Genomic DNA, 16,986 nt, shown 5'->3' with positions numbered 1-16,986 from the left:
ATATAAAAAAAACTTCAGAAAAACAAAGATTTTTTAAACTGAATTCTACAATTCTCAGGAATTAATTGACTTGCCAGTCCTTGAATGCAGATAAATTAATACAGATATGTTGATAACTAATGGATAAAGAGTTTTAAAAATCCCATTGCTCCATATTATATAATTATGTTATTGTAAACTCAAAGTTCTATTTAATTTGATGTATTAAGGAGCACATCACTTTCAGCACCAATGAGTTATCTCACGGAGGTGTGACAGCACCATTGGGTTGCAAATAAGTTAACTCACCGACTAGCAGTATTTTATAAGATTGGCATTTATAAATCCACCAGACATTGGCCTAGCTAAGTCAACGATGCACCAATGAGTCCTCAGAGTACTGATTGTCAACTAACTGGCAGAACAGGTTTTGGACCCGAATTGCAACCAGCTTGAAGCTAAATGTGAACAATTAGGGTCCTACCTTCGGAGTGGACACCAAGGCCCTGTACGTGCAGAAAAGCAATTACATACATTCAAAACATATTCAAAAAATAAGCCAAAGGTTTTAATAGTTCAAGGTAAAGAAAAAGTTAAAAGAAGAAGAGAATCTTGGAAATAAAGACAAGAAAACTTAGCCCAGAAAACTTGCATTCTCTGGATCTGGCAGCCATCTGAATGCATTGGCATTAGAACTCAAAACTGGAGGTTTAGGTGTTCACATTTTTAAGTGAGGTAAAATAGAATATTTTTTGGCAAGAATACTTATTCAATTTAGAAGCAGTATCTTCATAACCACTAAGGAACTTTCAGTGCTGGATCATGCATCTTTCAGCTTTACTCATTGTGCATCATGCAAGTAGTCCCACGAGCACAGGAGTGGGCTTGATGGCCAAATCGCTCAGCTCAGGATACACTAATTCATTACTGGCTATATGCCTTAGCAAGTACAAAAACTCTGCATTTATTATGATGCCATTAAAGTACAGTGCTTCACATAAGTGTAATTAGACTAAAACTGTCTTTAAGCCACAGGAGGAGACATTAGGAGGGGTGATGAAAAGGTTGGCCAAAGAGGTAGGTTTTAAGCATTTTAAAGGAAGAGAGGAGTGGTGAGGCAGAGAGATTTAGGAAGGGAATTCAGAGCAAAGGGTCTCGACAGCTGAAGACGACAAAGCCCACAGGAGGGGCAGCATGTAGATGAGGAAGAGGAGGGGTCATGGATAGAACTTAGGGGGACCCCAGAAGTGATGGTGTAGTGTCAGCAAGAGAAACCATTGCTGGAGATGGTGAGTACAATTGGATATGGTAAGTGTAGAAAAAAAGCAAAGAGCATCCCACTCAGTTGGACAATGGAGGGGAGATGTTGGAGGAGAATGGTGTATTGAGTTGTGTACCTATCATAACCTCTGCATCACCAACTCGTTCTCTCACACTAAACCCTGTCACCAGGTTTCATGGAGGCACCCAAGATCACGTCGTTGGCACCAGCTGGACCTCATCGTCACAAGGTGAGCCTCCTTAAACAGTGTTCAAGTCACACGCAGCTTCCACAATGCGGACTGCGACACCGACCACTCCCTGGTGTGCAGCAAAGTTAGACTCAAACCAAAGAAGCTGCATCACTCCAAGCAGAAGGGCCACCCACGCATCAACACGAGCAGAATTTTTTATCCACAGCTGTTAAAAAAATTTCTAAATTCACTTGTAACAGCCCTTCAAAACACTCCCACAGGGGATGCTGAGACCGAGTGGGCCCACATCAGAGACGCCATCTATGACTCAGCAATGACCACCTATGGCAAACATGTGAAGAGAAATGCAGACTGGTTTCAATCTCATTTTGAAGAGCTGGAACCTGTCATAGCCACTAAGCACATTGCACTGTTGAACTAAAGGAAAGCCCCCAGCGAGTTAACATCCGTAGCTCTTAAAGCAGCCAGAAGCACTGCACAAAGAACAGCCAGGCGCTGCGCAAACGACTACTGGCAACACCTATGCAGTCATATTCAGCTGGCCTCAGACACCGGAAACATCAGAGGAATGTATGATGGCATTAAGAGAGCTTTTGGGCCAACCATCAAGAAGATCACCCCCCTCAAATCTAAATCAGGGGACACAATCACTGACCAACGCAAGCAAATGGACCGCTGGGTCGAGCACTACCTAGAACTGTACTCCAGGGAGAATGTTGTCACTGATACCGCCCTCAATGCAGCCCAGGTTTTGCCCGTCAAGGATGAGCTGGACGTACAGCCAACAAAATTGGAACTCGTGATGCCACTGATTCTCTAGCCAGCGGAAAAGCCCCTGGGAAGGACGGCATTACCCCCAAAATAATCAAGAATGCCAAGCCTGCTATACTTTCAGCACTGTACGAACTGCTTTGCCTGTGCTGGGACGAGGGAGCAGTACCAAAGGACATGCGTGATGCCAATATCATCACCCTCTATAAAAACAAAGGTGACCGCGGTGACTGCAACAACTACCGTGGAATCTCCCTGCTCAGCATAGTGGGGAAAGTCTTTGCTCGAGTCGCTTTAAACAGGCTCCAGAAGCTGGTCGAGCGCGTATACCCTGAGGCACAGTGTGGCTTTCGTGCAGAGAGATCTACCGTCGACATGCTGTTCTCCCTTCATCAGATACAGGAGAAATGCCGCGAACAACAGATGCCCCTCTACGTTGCTTTCATTGATCTCACCAAAGCATTTGACGTCGTCAGCAGACGTGGTCTCTTCAGACTACTAGAAAAGATCGGATGTCCACCAAAGCTACTAAGTATCATCACCTCATTCCATGACAATATGAAAGGCACAATTCAGCATAGCGGCACCTCATCAGACCCCTTTCCTATCCTGAGTGGCGTGAAACAGGGCTGTGTTCTCGCACCCACACTGTTTGAGATTTTCTTCTCCCTGCTGCTCTCACATGCGTTCAAGTCTTCAGAAGAAGGAATTTTCCTCCACACAAGATCAGGGGGCAGGTTGTTCAACCTTGCCTGTCTAAGAGCGAAGACCAAAGTACGGAAAGTCCTCATCAGGGAACTCCTCTTTGCTGACGATGCTGCTTTAACATCTCACACTGAAGAGTGTCTGCAGAGTCTCATCGACAGGTTTGCGGCTGCCTGCAACGAATTTGGCCCAACCATCAGCCTCAAGAAAACGAACATCATGGGACAGGACGTCAGAAATGCTCCATCCATCAATATCGACGAGCACGCTCTGGAAGTGGTTCAAGAGTTCACCTACCTAGGCTCAACTATCACCAGTAACCTGTCGCTCGATGCAGAAATCAACAAGCGCATGGGAAAGGCTTCCACTGCTATGTCCAGACTGGCCAAGAGAGTGTGGGAAAATGGCACACTGACACGGAACACAAAAGTCCGAGTGTATCAAGCCTGTGTCCTCAGTACCTTGCTCTATGGCAGCGAGGCCTGGTCAACGTATGTCAACCAAGAGCGACGTCTCAATTCATTCCCATCTTCGCTGCCTCCGGAGAATACTTGGCATCAGGTGGCAGGACCGTATCTCCAACACAGAAGTCCTCGAAGCGGCCAACACCCCCAGCTTATACACACTACTGAGTCAGCGGCGCTTGAGATGGCTTTGCCATGTGAGCCGCATGGAAGATGGCAGGATCCCCAAAGACACATTGCACAGCGAGCTCACCACTGTTATCAGACCCACCGGCCGCCCATGTCTCCACTTTAAAGAGTCTGCAAACGCGACATGAAGTCCTGTGACATTGATCACAAGTCGTGGGAGTCAGTTGCCAGCGATCGCCAGAGCTGGCGGGCAGCCATAAAGGCGGGGCTAAAGTGTGGCGAGTCGAAGAGACTTCGCAGTTGGCAGGAAGACAGACAGAAGCACAAGGGGAGAGCCAACTGTGTAACAGCCCCGACAAACAATTTCTTCTGCAGCACCTGTGGAAGAGTCTGTCACTCTAATATTGGCCTTTATAGCCACTCCAGGCACTGCTTCACAAACCACTGACCACCTCCAGGCACTTACCCATTGTCTCTCGAGACAAGGAGGCCAAAGAAGAAGAAGATGATGATTAAAGTACAGTGCTTCACCTAAGTGTAATTAGACTAAAACTGTCTTTAAGCCACAGGAAGAGATATTAGGAGGGGTGATGAAAAGGTTGGCCAAAGAGGTAGGTTTTAAGCATTTTAAAAGGTAGAGTGGGGTGGTGAGGCAGAGAGATTTAGGAAGGGAATTCAGAGCAAAGGGTCTCGACAGCTGAAGACGACAAAGTGCACAGGAGGGGCAGCATGTAGATGAGGAAGAAGAGGGGTCATGGATAGAACTTAGGGGGACCCCAGAAGTGATAGTGTAGTGTCAGCAAGAGAAACCATTGCTGGAGATGGTGAGTACAATTGGATATGGTAAGTGTGGAAAAAAAGCAAAGATCATCCCACTCAGTTGGACAATGGAGGTGAGATGTTGGAGGAGAATGGTGTATTACACCATGTCAAAGGTTGCAGAGGTCAAGCAGGATGAGGGGGGGGGGGGGGGGATGGTGCACCAGGGTCATTGAGGATGTCATTTGTGACTTTAGTTTAGGGGTGTTTCAGTGAAGTGCTGGGGACAGAAAGTTAAGATCCAAACACAGATTTGCAGGAAAGAGGAGTATGGATTTGGGAGGCAACAAGAACTTCAGAGAAAAAGGAGGTTGGGGATGGGGCGCTAGTTTGCAAGGACAGTTGGTTCATGGGTGCTTTTATAAAAGGGAGGGAAGATGACAATACCTGAGGAGAGGAAACCATTTACAATTTCAGCTAGCATGGGGGCCTGGAAGCAGGTAGGGAGGTCAGCCATTTAGTAACAAACAGGTCAAAGGATCAGGTGACAAGTCTCATGGATCAGATGAGCTCAGAGAAACTAGAGAAGGACTTGAGTTCAGACAACATTGATTCTAACTCTTCTTTGTCATGTGTGGCCCGTTTGTTTCAATGTGCTGTCCCTTTAAGATTGCTGCACATTTGCACACATGTGCATCTTAAAGGGAAAATTGGTTATAGAGCGGAGAAAGCCAAATAATGCTTCATATGTTCAGCCAGATCTGGTGATGGATGACTAAATCAATTGTATACCTGATACTTGCTCCAAATCCAAGGGGCGTAGACAAGTGTATGGGGAGTATGGGTTTTTACTTGAGAGAGAGGCCAAAGAGTTGGAAAGTAACAGGAAGAAACAAGTGATGAAGGAAACAAGAAGTGATCAGAGATGGCCTTTGATCAAGACAATGGGAGTAGAGAAGCCACCTGAGATAGTGTTTAGGAAAGGCCATGAAGAGAGTTTATACAGCAGGTACAGCAACACAGTTCATATCAGGAAAAAGGGAAAGGACGAGTTGAGTTTGAGATTGGAATTGCTGAGGAAAAGGCATTACTCAGCACAGAGGCTGAAGGAGGAAAGCAGCGAGAAAATTTTTGGTGAGAAACTCAAGGTGAGGATTGTTGGGGGCGGTAGAGAAAGAAGATTTTATGACTTTAGAGAAGTTGAATAAGGTGAGCTTCTCACAAGGAGCAGATACCATAGGGGTAGGGGAAGAGACCAAGTTATGATTTTGTGAAAAGGACCACCTCATCACTACAGCTTTTTGGGCGAGGCATGACATGGAAGGTATAGCCATACAGGGACGGCATAGTGGCGCAGTGGTTAGCACTGTAGCCTCACAGCTCCAGCGACCCAGGTTCAATTCTGGGTACTGCCTGTGTGGAGTTTGCAAGTTCTCCCTGTGTCTGCGTGGGTTTCCTCCGGGTGCTCCGGTTTCCTCCCACATGCCAAAGACTTGCAGGTTGATAGGTAAATTGGCCATTATAAATTGCCCCTAGTATAAGTAGGTGGTAGGGAAATATAGGGACAGGTGGGGATGTGGTAGGAATATGGGATTAGTGTAGGATTAGTATAAATGGGTGGTTGATGGTCGGCACAGACTCGGTGGGCCGAAGGGCCTGTTTCAGTGCTGTATCTCTAAACTAAACTAAACTAAAGGGAGGCTTCAGTAAGGGGCATGGTGTTGCCCATTATAAGTCAAGTCTCTGTCAAAGCCATGATGTCAATGCAATCATCCACAACTAGGTCACGATGACAAGGACCTTGATCGTAAATGGAAATTCTGAAGAGAGATGCCGAGAGGGGTGGTGATTGTTGATCTTCTGGCAGAGTCTAAGGGGACAGAAAGGATAGTTGGTAAGATTAGCCCCAAACAGGTGCATGCGCGAGGTCATCAAGAGAGGAGGATGGGGCAGCTATGGCTGCTGCTCATAAGCAAGTAACAACAGGTGTCCTGATGGGCACCTTGGAGGATGCAGAGGCATAGATGGTACAGAGATGCAAGTCTGGCACTGTGACAGAAGAGTAGGAAGGCAAAGAAGTTGTGATAGATTGGGGTAAAGTAGTACCTGGGAGACGAGAAATTAAAGCTGGCATGACTTAGTGATAGGAAGATGAGGACACAGGAAAGAAAGGTCAAAGTGGGGACAAGAGAAGGGGGGGGGACGACAAGAGAAGGGGGGGGGACGACAAGAGAAGGGGGGGGACGACAAGAGAAGGGGGGGGACGACAAGAGAAGGGGGGGGGACGACAAGAGAAGGGGGGGGGACGACAAGAGAAGGGGGGGGGACGACAAGAGAAGGGGGGGGGACGACAAGAGAAGGGGGGGGGACGACAAGAGAAGGGGGGGGGACGACAAGAGAAGGGGGGGGGACAAGAGAAGGGGGGGGGACAAGAGAAGGGGGGGGGGACAAGAGAAGGGGGGGGGGACAAGAGAAGGGGGGGGGGACAAGAGAAGGGGGGGGGACAAGAGAAGGGGGGGGGACAAGAGAAGGGGGGGGGGACAAGAGAAGGGGGGGGGGACAAGAGAAGGGGGGGGGGACAAGAGAAGGGGGGGGGGACAAGAGAAGGGGGGGGGGACAAGAGAAGGGGGGGGGGACAAGAGAAGGGGGGGGGGACAAGAGAAGGGGGGGGGGACAAGAGAAGGGGGGGGGGACAAGAGAAGGGGGGGGGGACAAGAGAAGGGGGGGGGGACAAGAGAAGGGGGGGGGACAAGAGAAGGGGGGGGGACAAGAGAAGGGGGGGGGACAAGAGAAGGGGGGGGGACAAGAGAAGGGGGGGGGACAAGAGAAGGGGGGGGGACAAGAGAAGGGGGGGGGACAAGAGAAGGGGGGGGGACAAGAGAAGGGGGGGGGGACAAGAGAAGGGGGGGGGGACAAGAGAAGGGGGGGGGACAAGAGAAGGGGGGGGGACAAGAGAAGGGGGGGGGACAAGAGAAGGGGGGGGGACAAGAGAAGGGGGGGGGACAAGAGAAGGGGGGGGGACAAGAGAAGGGGGGGGGACAAGAGAAGGGGGGGGGGACAAGAGAAGGGGGGGGGGACAAGAGAAGGGGGGGGGGACAAGAGAAGGGGGGGGGGACAAGAGAAGGGGGGGGGGACAAGAGAAGGGGGGGGGGACAAGAGAAGGGGGGGGGGACAAGAGAAGGGGGGGGGGACAAGAGAAGGGGGGGGGGACAAGAGAAGGGGGGGGGGACAAGAGAAGGGGGGGGGGGACAAGAGAAGGGGGGGGGGGACAAGAGAAGGGGGGGGGGGACAAGAGAAGGGGGGGGGGACAAGAGAAGGGGGGGGGGACAAGAGAAGGGGGGGGGGACAAGAGAAGGGGGGGGGGACAAGAGAAGGGGGGGGGGACAAGAGAAGGGGGGGGGGACAAGAGAAGGGGGGGGGGACAAGAGAAGGGGGGGGGGACAAGAGAAGGGGGGGGGGACAAGAGAAGGGGGGGGGGACAAGAGAAGGGGGGGGGGACAAGAGAAGGGGGGGGGGACAAGAGAAGGGGGGGGGGACAAGAGAAGGGGGGGGGGACAAGAGAAGGGGGGGGGGACAAGAGAAGGGGGGGGGGACAAGAGAAGGGGGGGGGGACAAGAGAAGGGGGGGGGGACAAGAGAAGGGGGGGGGGACAAGAGAAGGGGGGGGGGACAAGAGAAGGGGGGGGGAGACAAGAGAAGGGGGGGGGACAAGAGAAGGGGGGGGGGACAAGAGAAGGGGGGGGGGACAAGAGAAGGGGGGGGGAGACAAGAGAAGGGGGGGGGGACAAGAGAAGGGGGGGGGGACAAGAGAAGGGGGGGGGGACAAGAGAAGGGGGGGGGGACAAGAGAAGGGGGGGGGGACAAGAGAAGGGGGGGGGGACAAGAGAAGGGGGGGGGGACAAGAGAAGGGGGGGGGGACAAGAGAAGGGGGGGGGGACAAGAGAAGGGGGGGGGGACAAGAGAAGGGGGGGGGGACAAGAGAAGGGGGGGGGGACAAGAGAAGGGGGGGGGACAAGAGAAGGGGGGGGGACAAGAGAAGGGGGGGGGGACAAGAGAAGGGGGGGGGACAAGAGAAGGGGGGGGGGACAAGAGAAGGGGGGGGGGACAAGAGAAGGGGGGGGGGACAAGAGAAGGGGGGGGGGACAAGAGAAGGGGGGGGGGACAAGAGAAGGGGGGGGGGACAAGAGAAGGGGGGGGGGACAAGAGAAGGGGGGGGGAGACAAGAGAAGGGGGGGGGACAAGAGAAGGGGGGGGGACAAGAGAAGGGGGGGGGACAAGAGAAGGGGGGGGGACAAGAGAAGGGGGGGGGACAAGAGAAGGGGGGGGGGACAAGAGAAGGGGGGGGGGACAAGAGAAGGGGGGGGGACAAGAGAAGGGGGGGGGACAAGAGAAGGGGGGGGGACAAGAGAAGGGGGGGGGGACAAGAGAAGGGGAAGAGAGTAGAAAAGGAAGATACACGTATGGGTTTGGATCTAAAACAGCAGCCAAAATACAAATGCGAAGAGACACAAAAGAAATTCAGGGTACACAGGCATGGCAAAGATTAAGGTAGATATGCTCTGCTAACAAACAGAAGATAGAGAATATACGAGAGAATACAAAGTTAAAGTTAGCAGACCGGCAGTGGTATGATGTTGACTAGAAGATAGGGTTGAGTCATCTCAGAGTACAGTAGCCTACTTGGATTAGCAACCCAGAGATGAGTTTAAAGCCCACCATAGCATGCGAAATGAAATTAAATGTATCTCATGAACAACAATGAAAGCTACCATTTTGTCATCTAAAGCCAACTGGTTCATTAATGGCCTTTAGGGCAGGGGCCTACTACCCCTACCCAGTCTAGCCCACATGAAACGCCAGTGCCAGACTCTGTGGTTAACTCAATGCCCTTGGGCAACCAGTGATGGGCCATAAATACTGCCTTGTCAGTGTCACCCACATGACAAAAACAAACTTTTTTAAGTCCCAGGATGACTCTTACCACTTCTGTTGATGTTTCTGCATGCTCTGAAGTAACGTGTTCCTGGAGAGTTGTTTCAGTGAACCCCATTTTCCCACAGTAAGGACAAGTAAAAGACTGTGGCTGCTCAACTGACAAGGCTTCCCCACCGTAATACAAATCTGTAAAACAATAATGTACACATCAATACATGCAACAGCCTGAATACTCTATAAGTGGAACAAAGGATCTTTCTCCCCCCCCCAAATGATGTTAAGCTAGAGCTATACTTAAGTATTGCAATTTAACAAACCAGGCTGAAAACCGAATAGAGATTACTGAACAATGGTCAGGACTTTGCAGTAGTAATGATGGCAAAACTGTCAGCGTTTGTCGTCATTACTCCTCAAACTGACAACAACTTCTGGAGTCCGTGCTAGCGCAGTTTAACGTGGAAATCCAAAAGTAACTCTATGCTTCTCCAGAGGGTGTGTTGTTGAGGTCCCCCAAAATGCAATCAATTGGATATCATTGAACTGACAAGAACGCCCACTCCAAGGCTCTTAGTCTCACTGTAAAACCCTTGAAAAAGTTACACCTTGTTGAATGTGGAGTAACTGGGTTTTTAAACGGTGTGCTAATCTCATATTTACTGTTAAACAGCCTCACTGGCCCTGAAAAAGGAATGTTACATTTGTTGAATACAGATTTCTCCATTATGATCAGAATTCCACACATTTTGATATTTCATCTTCTACCTTAGTTCCAAGTGTAAGTTGCAATCATGTATTTCACTGTCTGTAAAATCTGAAACTTAAAAGTGGAGGGATTGAGTTGTTTATACTTCTGGTTACATGGTTTTCAGACAAGATAGAGAGGGGGATCAAAAAGGAGGTGGGGATGGCAATATTGATTAAAGAAACAATTACAGCTGTGAGAAGGGATGCTATGTTAGAGGATCATTACATAAAGCTATATGGGTCGAACTAAGGAACAAAAAAGGAGCAATCACACTGCTAGGGGCATACTACAGACCTCCAAACAGTCAAAGGGCGATAGAAGAGCAAATTTGTACGCGAATTTCTGATAAATGCAAAAACAATAAGGCAGTAATAGTGGGGGATTTCAATTACCCTCATATTAACTGGGATACACATCAGTGTAAAAGGTACACAGGGCACAGAATTCCGAAATAGCATTCGTTAGAATTTTTTTTAGCCAGTATGTGGCAAGACCAACAAAAGTTTGGGGAGTGGGGGGGCAATTCTGGATTTAGTTTTAGGGAATGATGCTAGGCAAGTGGGAAAGAACCTGTGAAGACAGGACAACAATTCAGTTAGGTTTAGCATAGTTATGGAAAAGGACAAAGATAAAATAGCATCAAATGCTCTAAATTGGAGGAAGGCTAGTTTTACGAGGCTGAGAAGCGATTTAGCAAAAGTGCACTGGAAACAGCTACTTGAAGGTAAAATAGTGTCAGAGCAATGAGAGAGAGGCATTCAAGAAGGAGATTCAATGGGTTGAGGGTAAACATACTCCCACAAAGTAAAAGGGTAGGACAGCCAAATCCAGAACCCCTGGATGACAAGGTGGATAGATGGTAAGATAAGGCAAAAAAGGGAAGCTTATATCAGACACCAAGAGCTTAATACTACAGGAAGCCTAGAAGAGTACAGAAAATGTAGGGGCGAAATTAAAGGGAAATTAGGAAAGCAAAGTGAGGGCACGAAAAAATATTGGCAAGTCAAATCAGGAAAACCCATAAATGTTTTACAAATACCATAGAGAGCAAGAAGATAACTAAGGGAAGAACAGGGCCCATGAGGGACCAAAAAGATAACCAATGTGTAGAAGGGTCACTGACCCGAAACGTTACCCCTGCTTCTCTTTCCACAGATGCTGCCAGACTTGCTGAGTGATTCCAGCATTTCTTGTTTTTGTTTCAGATTTCCAGCATCCGCAGTATTTTGCTTTTATTATATTATTGTAGAGGCAAGAGGATGTGTGTAAGGATCTTAATCAATACTTTGCAGCTGCCTTCACAAGAGAGGGGGCCGATGATGACATCGTAGTTTAGGAGGAAGTGTGTGAAATATTGGATGGAATAAACATTGAGAGAAAGCAAGTATTAAAAGCGTTTTACATCTTTGAAAGTAGATAAATCGCCAGGCCTGGATGAAATACATTCCAGGTTGTCAAAAAAAGAGAGGAAATTGCAGAGGCTCTGAACATGATATTTTGATCCTCCCTGTCTGCACAAGTGGTGTCAGAGAATTTGAGGACTGTCAACATTGTACCATTGTTTAAAAGGGGAGGAAGGGATAATCCAAGTAAACTTAATCCAGTTAGCTTAACTTCAGTTGTGGGCAAATTATTGGAATCAATTCTGAGAGACAGTATAAACCTTTATGTAGAAAGGCTTAGATTAATCAAGGAAAATAGCATGAATTTGTTAATGTAAGGTCATGTCTGATTAACTTGATTGAATGTTATTGAGGTGATGACAAGTAGGGTTGATGAGAGCAATGCAGTGGATGTGGTCTAAAGGGATTTTAGCAAGGCTTTTGACAACGTCCCACATGGCAGGCTGGTCAGAAAAGTAAAGGCCCTTGGGATCCAAGGAAGAGTGGCAAATTGGATCAATGCCAGGAAGCAAAGGTTAATCGTTGACGGGTGCTTTTGCAACTGGAAGGTTGTTGCCAGTGGGGCTCTGCAAGGCTCAGTACTTGCTTTTTGTAGTTTATATTAATGATTTAGACTCAACTGTAGAGGTTGAGGTCAAGGCAAGAAAAAAATTGCAGATGAAATAAAAATTGGTCATGTGATTGAGTGAGGAAAACTTTAGACTGTGGAAGATATAGATGGTCTGGGCAGTTGAACAGAAAAGGTGGAAAATGGAATTCAATCTGGGTAAGCGTGAGGTAATGCATTTTGGAGAGGTGCAACAAGGCAAAGGAATACACCATAAATGGGAGTAGTGTAGAGGAACAGAGAGACCTTGGAGTGCATTTCCACAGATCCTTACAGGTAGCAGGATAGGTCGATACTGTGTATAAGAAGGCTTATGACACCTTTCCCTTATTAGCCAAGGCATAGAATACAAGAGCAGGAAGGTTATGTGAGAACTGTATAAAACACTAATAAGCCCACAGCTTCAGGACTGTTAACAGTTCTTGTCACCACATTACAGGAAAGATATGATTGCACTGGACAGGGCACAGAGAAGAATTACGAGGATATTGACAGGACTGGAAAATTTTAGCTACGAGGAAAGATTGGATAGGCTGGGGTTGTTTTCCTTGGAACAGAGGAGGCTGAGGGGTGGCTTTATTGAGGTGTATAAAATTATGAGAGGCCTAGGTAAATAGGGACAACCTATTTACTTTAGCAGAGGAGTCAAAAACCAGGGGGCGTAGATATAAAATAATTGGTACAAGGATTAGAGGGGAGATGAGGAAATATTTTTCACATAGAAGGTGGTAAGGACCTGGAACACTCTGCCTGAAAGGGCGGTAGAGGCAGAAACTCTCATCACATTTAAAAAGTACTTGGATGGCAAATTAAAGAGCCATGACCTGCAGGGCTATGGACTTAGTGCAGGAAGGCGGGATTAGGCTGGGTAGCTCTTTGGCGACCGGCACAGACACAATGAGCCAAATGGCCTCCTTTTGCGTCATAAATTTTCCATGATTGTTGTCCATTAGAATACTTCAATATGACTGGCTGCTTACCTTGCTTTATGACATCATTACTGCTGGACGCCTGGAGATCCCCTTGACTAGTGCCAGAAACAAATTGATGCCGGGAAATCCGCACCTCAGAGATCGCTAGATCTTTGTGGGCAGTTTTCTTCGAGGCAAGTAACAATGTTTGCTGCTGACTGCAAAATCCAGTCCATAGTAATTATTTAACTTTATTAACTTTTTAACAGTTTTCTGCTTTTGCAAACCAGAGTTCGCCATGATATTAGTCAGCAAATCAGAGAATGAATACAGTGCAGATTTACTAAGATTCTGCCTGGTATGGGGAAAAACACGTACAAAGACAGACATAGATTGGGACCTGGATATTGAAGGGTACATGGCATTTAGGAAGGACAGGAAGCTAGGAAAAGGTGGAGGGGTAGCTCTGTTAATTAATGATGGTATTAGCGCAACCGAGAGGGATGACCTAAGTTCAGGAGACCAAGATGTGGAAGCAGTTTGGGTAGAGATGAGAAATCATAAAGGCAAGAAGTCACTTGCGGGAGTGGTCTACAGGCCTCCTAACATTAACCACACTGTAGAACGGGGTATAAAGGAAGAAATAATGGCAGCTTGTCAGAAAGGTACAATGATAATTATGGGGGATTTTAACCTACATATAGACAGGAAAAATCAGATAGGCAGAAGTAGCCTAGATGAGGAGTACATAGAATGATTTTGGGATAATTTCTTGGAACAATATGTTCTGGAGCCAACCAGGGAGCAGGCTATACTAAACCTGGTATTGTGCACCGAGATAGGATTAATTAATGACCCCATAGTTAAGGGGCCCCTAGGTAGCAGCGATCATAATATGATTGAATTTTACATTCAGTTTGAGGGAGAGAAGAGTGGGTCCAAGACTAGTCCTTCCATGACGGTGCTTCTGATATGACCTCCTTTTTCCTCAACCGAGGATTTCCCCCCACTGTGGTTGACAAGGCCCTCAACCGTGTCCGAGCCATTCCCCGCACCTCTACCCTCACCCCTTCCCCTCCCTCCCAGAATCATGACAGGGTTCCCCTTGTCCTCACTTTTCATCCCACCAGCCTCCATATCCAAAGGATCATCCTCCGCCATTTTCGCCACCTCCAGCGTGATGCCACTACCAGTCGCATCTTCCCCTCCCTTCCCCTGTCAGCATTCCGAAGGGATCGTTCCCTCCGCGACACCCTGGTCCACTCCTCCATTACCCCCACCACCTCGTCCCCGTCCCAGGGCACCTTCCCCTGCAATCGCAGGAGGTGTAATACCTGCCCATTTACCTCCCCTCTCCTCACTATCCCAGGCCCCAAACACTCCTTTCAGGTGAAGCAGAGATTTACTTGTACTTCTTTCAATGTAGTATACTGTATTCGCTGCTCACAGTGTGGTCTCCTCTACATTGGGGAGACCAAGCGCAGACTGGGTGACCGCTTTGCTGAACATCTCCGCTCAGTCCGCAAGCAGGACCCTGAGCTTCCGGTTGCTTGCCATTTCAACACTCCCCCCTGCTCTCATGCTCACATCTCTGTCCTGGGATTGCTGCAGTGTTCCAGTGAACATCAACGCAAGCTCGAGGAACAGCATCTCATCTACCGATTAGGCACACTACAACCTGCCGGACTGAACATTGAGTTCAATAATTTCAGAGCATGACAGCCCCCCATTTTACTTTCATTTTTAGTTATTTTTTCTTCTGTTTTTTTTACATTCTTTTTTACATTTTTTACTATCTTTTTTTGCATTTATTTCATTTCATCTTAGTTTGTTCAGTTTGCTTACCCACTGTTTTTTTCAGGTTTGCACTTGCTGCTGTTCAATATTCAGTGTATTCACACCTAATCTGTACTAATGCTTTGTCTTTCAACACACCATTAACATATTGTTTGCCTTTGCTCCGTGACCTTTTGGTCAGCTATGTGGCCTGGTCCAATCTGCACCTTCTCCTTTGTTATCTCTTGCCCCACCCCCACCTCACTTGCTTATAATCTGTGACTTTTCTAATATTTGTCAGTTCCGAAGAAGGGTCACTGACCCGAAACGTTAACTCTGCTTCTCTTTCCACAGATGCTGCCAGACCTGCTGAGTGATTCCAGCATTTCTTGTTTTTGTTTCAGATTTCCAGCATCCGCAGTATTTTGCTTTTATCCAAGACTAGTATTTTAAACTTAAATAAGGGCAATTATGAGGGCATGAAAGCAGAGCTAGCTAATGTGAACTGGCAAATTAGGTTACGGGATAGATCAATAGAGATGCAGTGGCAGACATTTAAGGGGATATTTCAGAATACACAGAATAGATACACTGCAACGAGAAAGAAAAATTCCAAGGGTGGGACCTGCCATCCGTGGCTAACTAAAACAGTTAAAGATAGTATCAAACTTAAAGAAAAAGCCTATCATTGCGCAAAGATGGGAGGCTGGTCAGAAGATTGGACAGAATATTTTTAAAAACAGCAAAGAAGGACTAAAAGATTGACAAGAAAGGTAAAATTAGAGTATAAGAGAAAGGTAGCTAAAAATATAAAGACAGATAGTAAGAGGGTCTACAGATATTTTAAAAAGACATGAGTTAACAAAGGGAACATTGGTCCTATTGAAAGAGAATCTGGGGAATTAATAATGGATAATAAGGAGATGGCAGTTAATTGAACAGGTATCTTGCATCGGTCTTCACTATAGAGTGATACAAGTAACATCCCAGCATTAGCTGTAAGTCAGGAAATGGAAGGGAAGGAGGAACTCAAAAAAATTACAATCACCAGGGAAGTGGGACTGAACAAATTGTTGGAGCTTCGGGCTGACAAGTCCCCGGGTCCTGATGGACTTCATCCTAGGGTGTTAAAAGGGCGGCACAGTGGCGCAGTGGTTAGCACCGCAGTCTCACAGCTCTAGGGACCCGGGTTCGATTCCGGGTACTGCCTGTGTGGAGTTTGCAAGTTCTCCCTGTGTCTGCGTGGGTTTTCTCCGGGTGCTCCGGTTTCCTCCCACAAGCCAAAAGACTTGCAGGTTGATAGGTAAATTGGCCATTATAAATTGTCACTAGTATAGGTAGGTGGTAGGGAAATATAGGGACAGGTGGGGATGTTTGGTAGGAATATGGGATTAGTGTAGCATTAGTATAAATGGGTGGTTGATGTTCGGCACAGACTCGGTGGGCTGAAGGGCCTGTTTCAGTGCTGTATCTCTAATCTAATCTAAAAAAAAAAGAAGTGGCTAGTGAGATAGTTGATGCGTTAGTTTTAATTTTCCAAAATTCCTTAGATTCGGGGAATATTCCATTAGATTGGAAAATAGCGAATGTAACTCCTTTATTCAAAAAGGGAGAGAAGACAGAAAGCAGGAAACTACAGGCCAGTTAGCTTAACATCAGTCTGAGGGAAAATGTTAGAAGCCATTATTAAATACGTTATAGTAGAGCATTTAGAAAAATTCGAAGTAATCAGGCAGAGTTAACATGGTTTTGTGAAAGGGAAATCGTGTTTAACCAATTTATTGGAGTTGTAAATGTGCTGTGGATAAAGGGGAACCAGTGGATGTATTGTACTTAGATTTCCAGAAGGCATTTGATAAGGTGCCACAGCAAAGGTCATTGCAGAAAATAAAAGCTCATGGTGTAGGGGGTAAAATATTGGCACGGATAGAAGATTGGCTGGCTAACAGGAAACAGAGAGTGGGTCATTTTCAGGTTGGCAAGATGCAACGAGTGTTGTGCCACAAGGATCTATGCTGGGGCCTCAACTTTTTACAATTCATATAAATGACTCAAATGAAGGGACCGAAGGTATGGTTGCTAACACAAATATAGGTAGGAAAGCAACTTGTGAAGAGGACATAAGGGGGCTATAAAGGGATACTGATAGGTTAAGTGAGTGGGCAAAGACCTGGCAAATGGAGTATAATATGGGAAAGTGGGAAATTGCCCACTTTGGCAGGAAAAATAAAAAAGCATATTATCTAAATGGTGAGAGATTGCAGAACCCAGATGCAGAGGGATCTGGGAGTCCTAGTACATGAATCGCAAAAGGTTAGTATGCAGGTA

At 47.2% G+C, this 16,986-nt stretch overlaps 1 protein-coding gene across 2 annotated transcripts in view; it reads right to left on the bottom strand.

The window, feature by feature from the left end:
* The window catches only part of kcmf1 (potassium channel modulatory factor 1), a 232,315-nt gene that overhangs the window by 91,408 nt on the left and 123,921 nt on the right, over window positions 1-16,986 (bottom strand). For both annotated transcript variants that reach the window (XM_068030333.1, XM_068030334.1), the window contains exon 3: window positions 9,263-9,402. In XM_068030333.1, coding sequence (XP_067886434.1) covers window positions 9,263-9,402 — 140 coding nt within the window. The remainder of the gene's footprint in view (window positions 1-9,262; window positions 9,403-16,986) is intronic.

Source organism: Heterodontus francisci, chromosome 4 (genome assembly GCF_036365525.1).
Source record: "Heterodontus francisci isolate sHetFra1 chromosome 4, sHetFra1.hap1, whole genome shotgun sequence".
Lineage (NCBI taxonomy): Eukaryota > Metazoa > Chordata > Chondrichthyes > Heterodontiformes > Heterodontidae > Heterodontus > Heterodontus francisci.
This window is presented reverse-complemented; position numbering and strand designations above follow the sequence as displayed.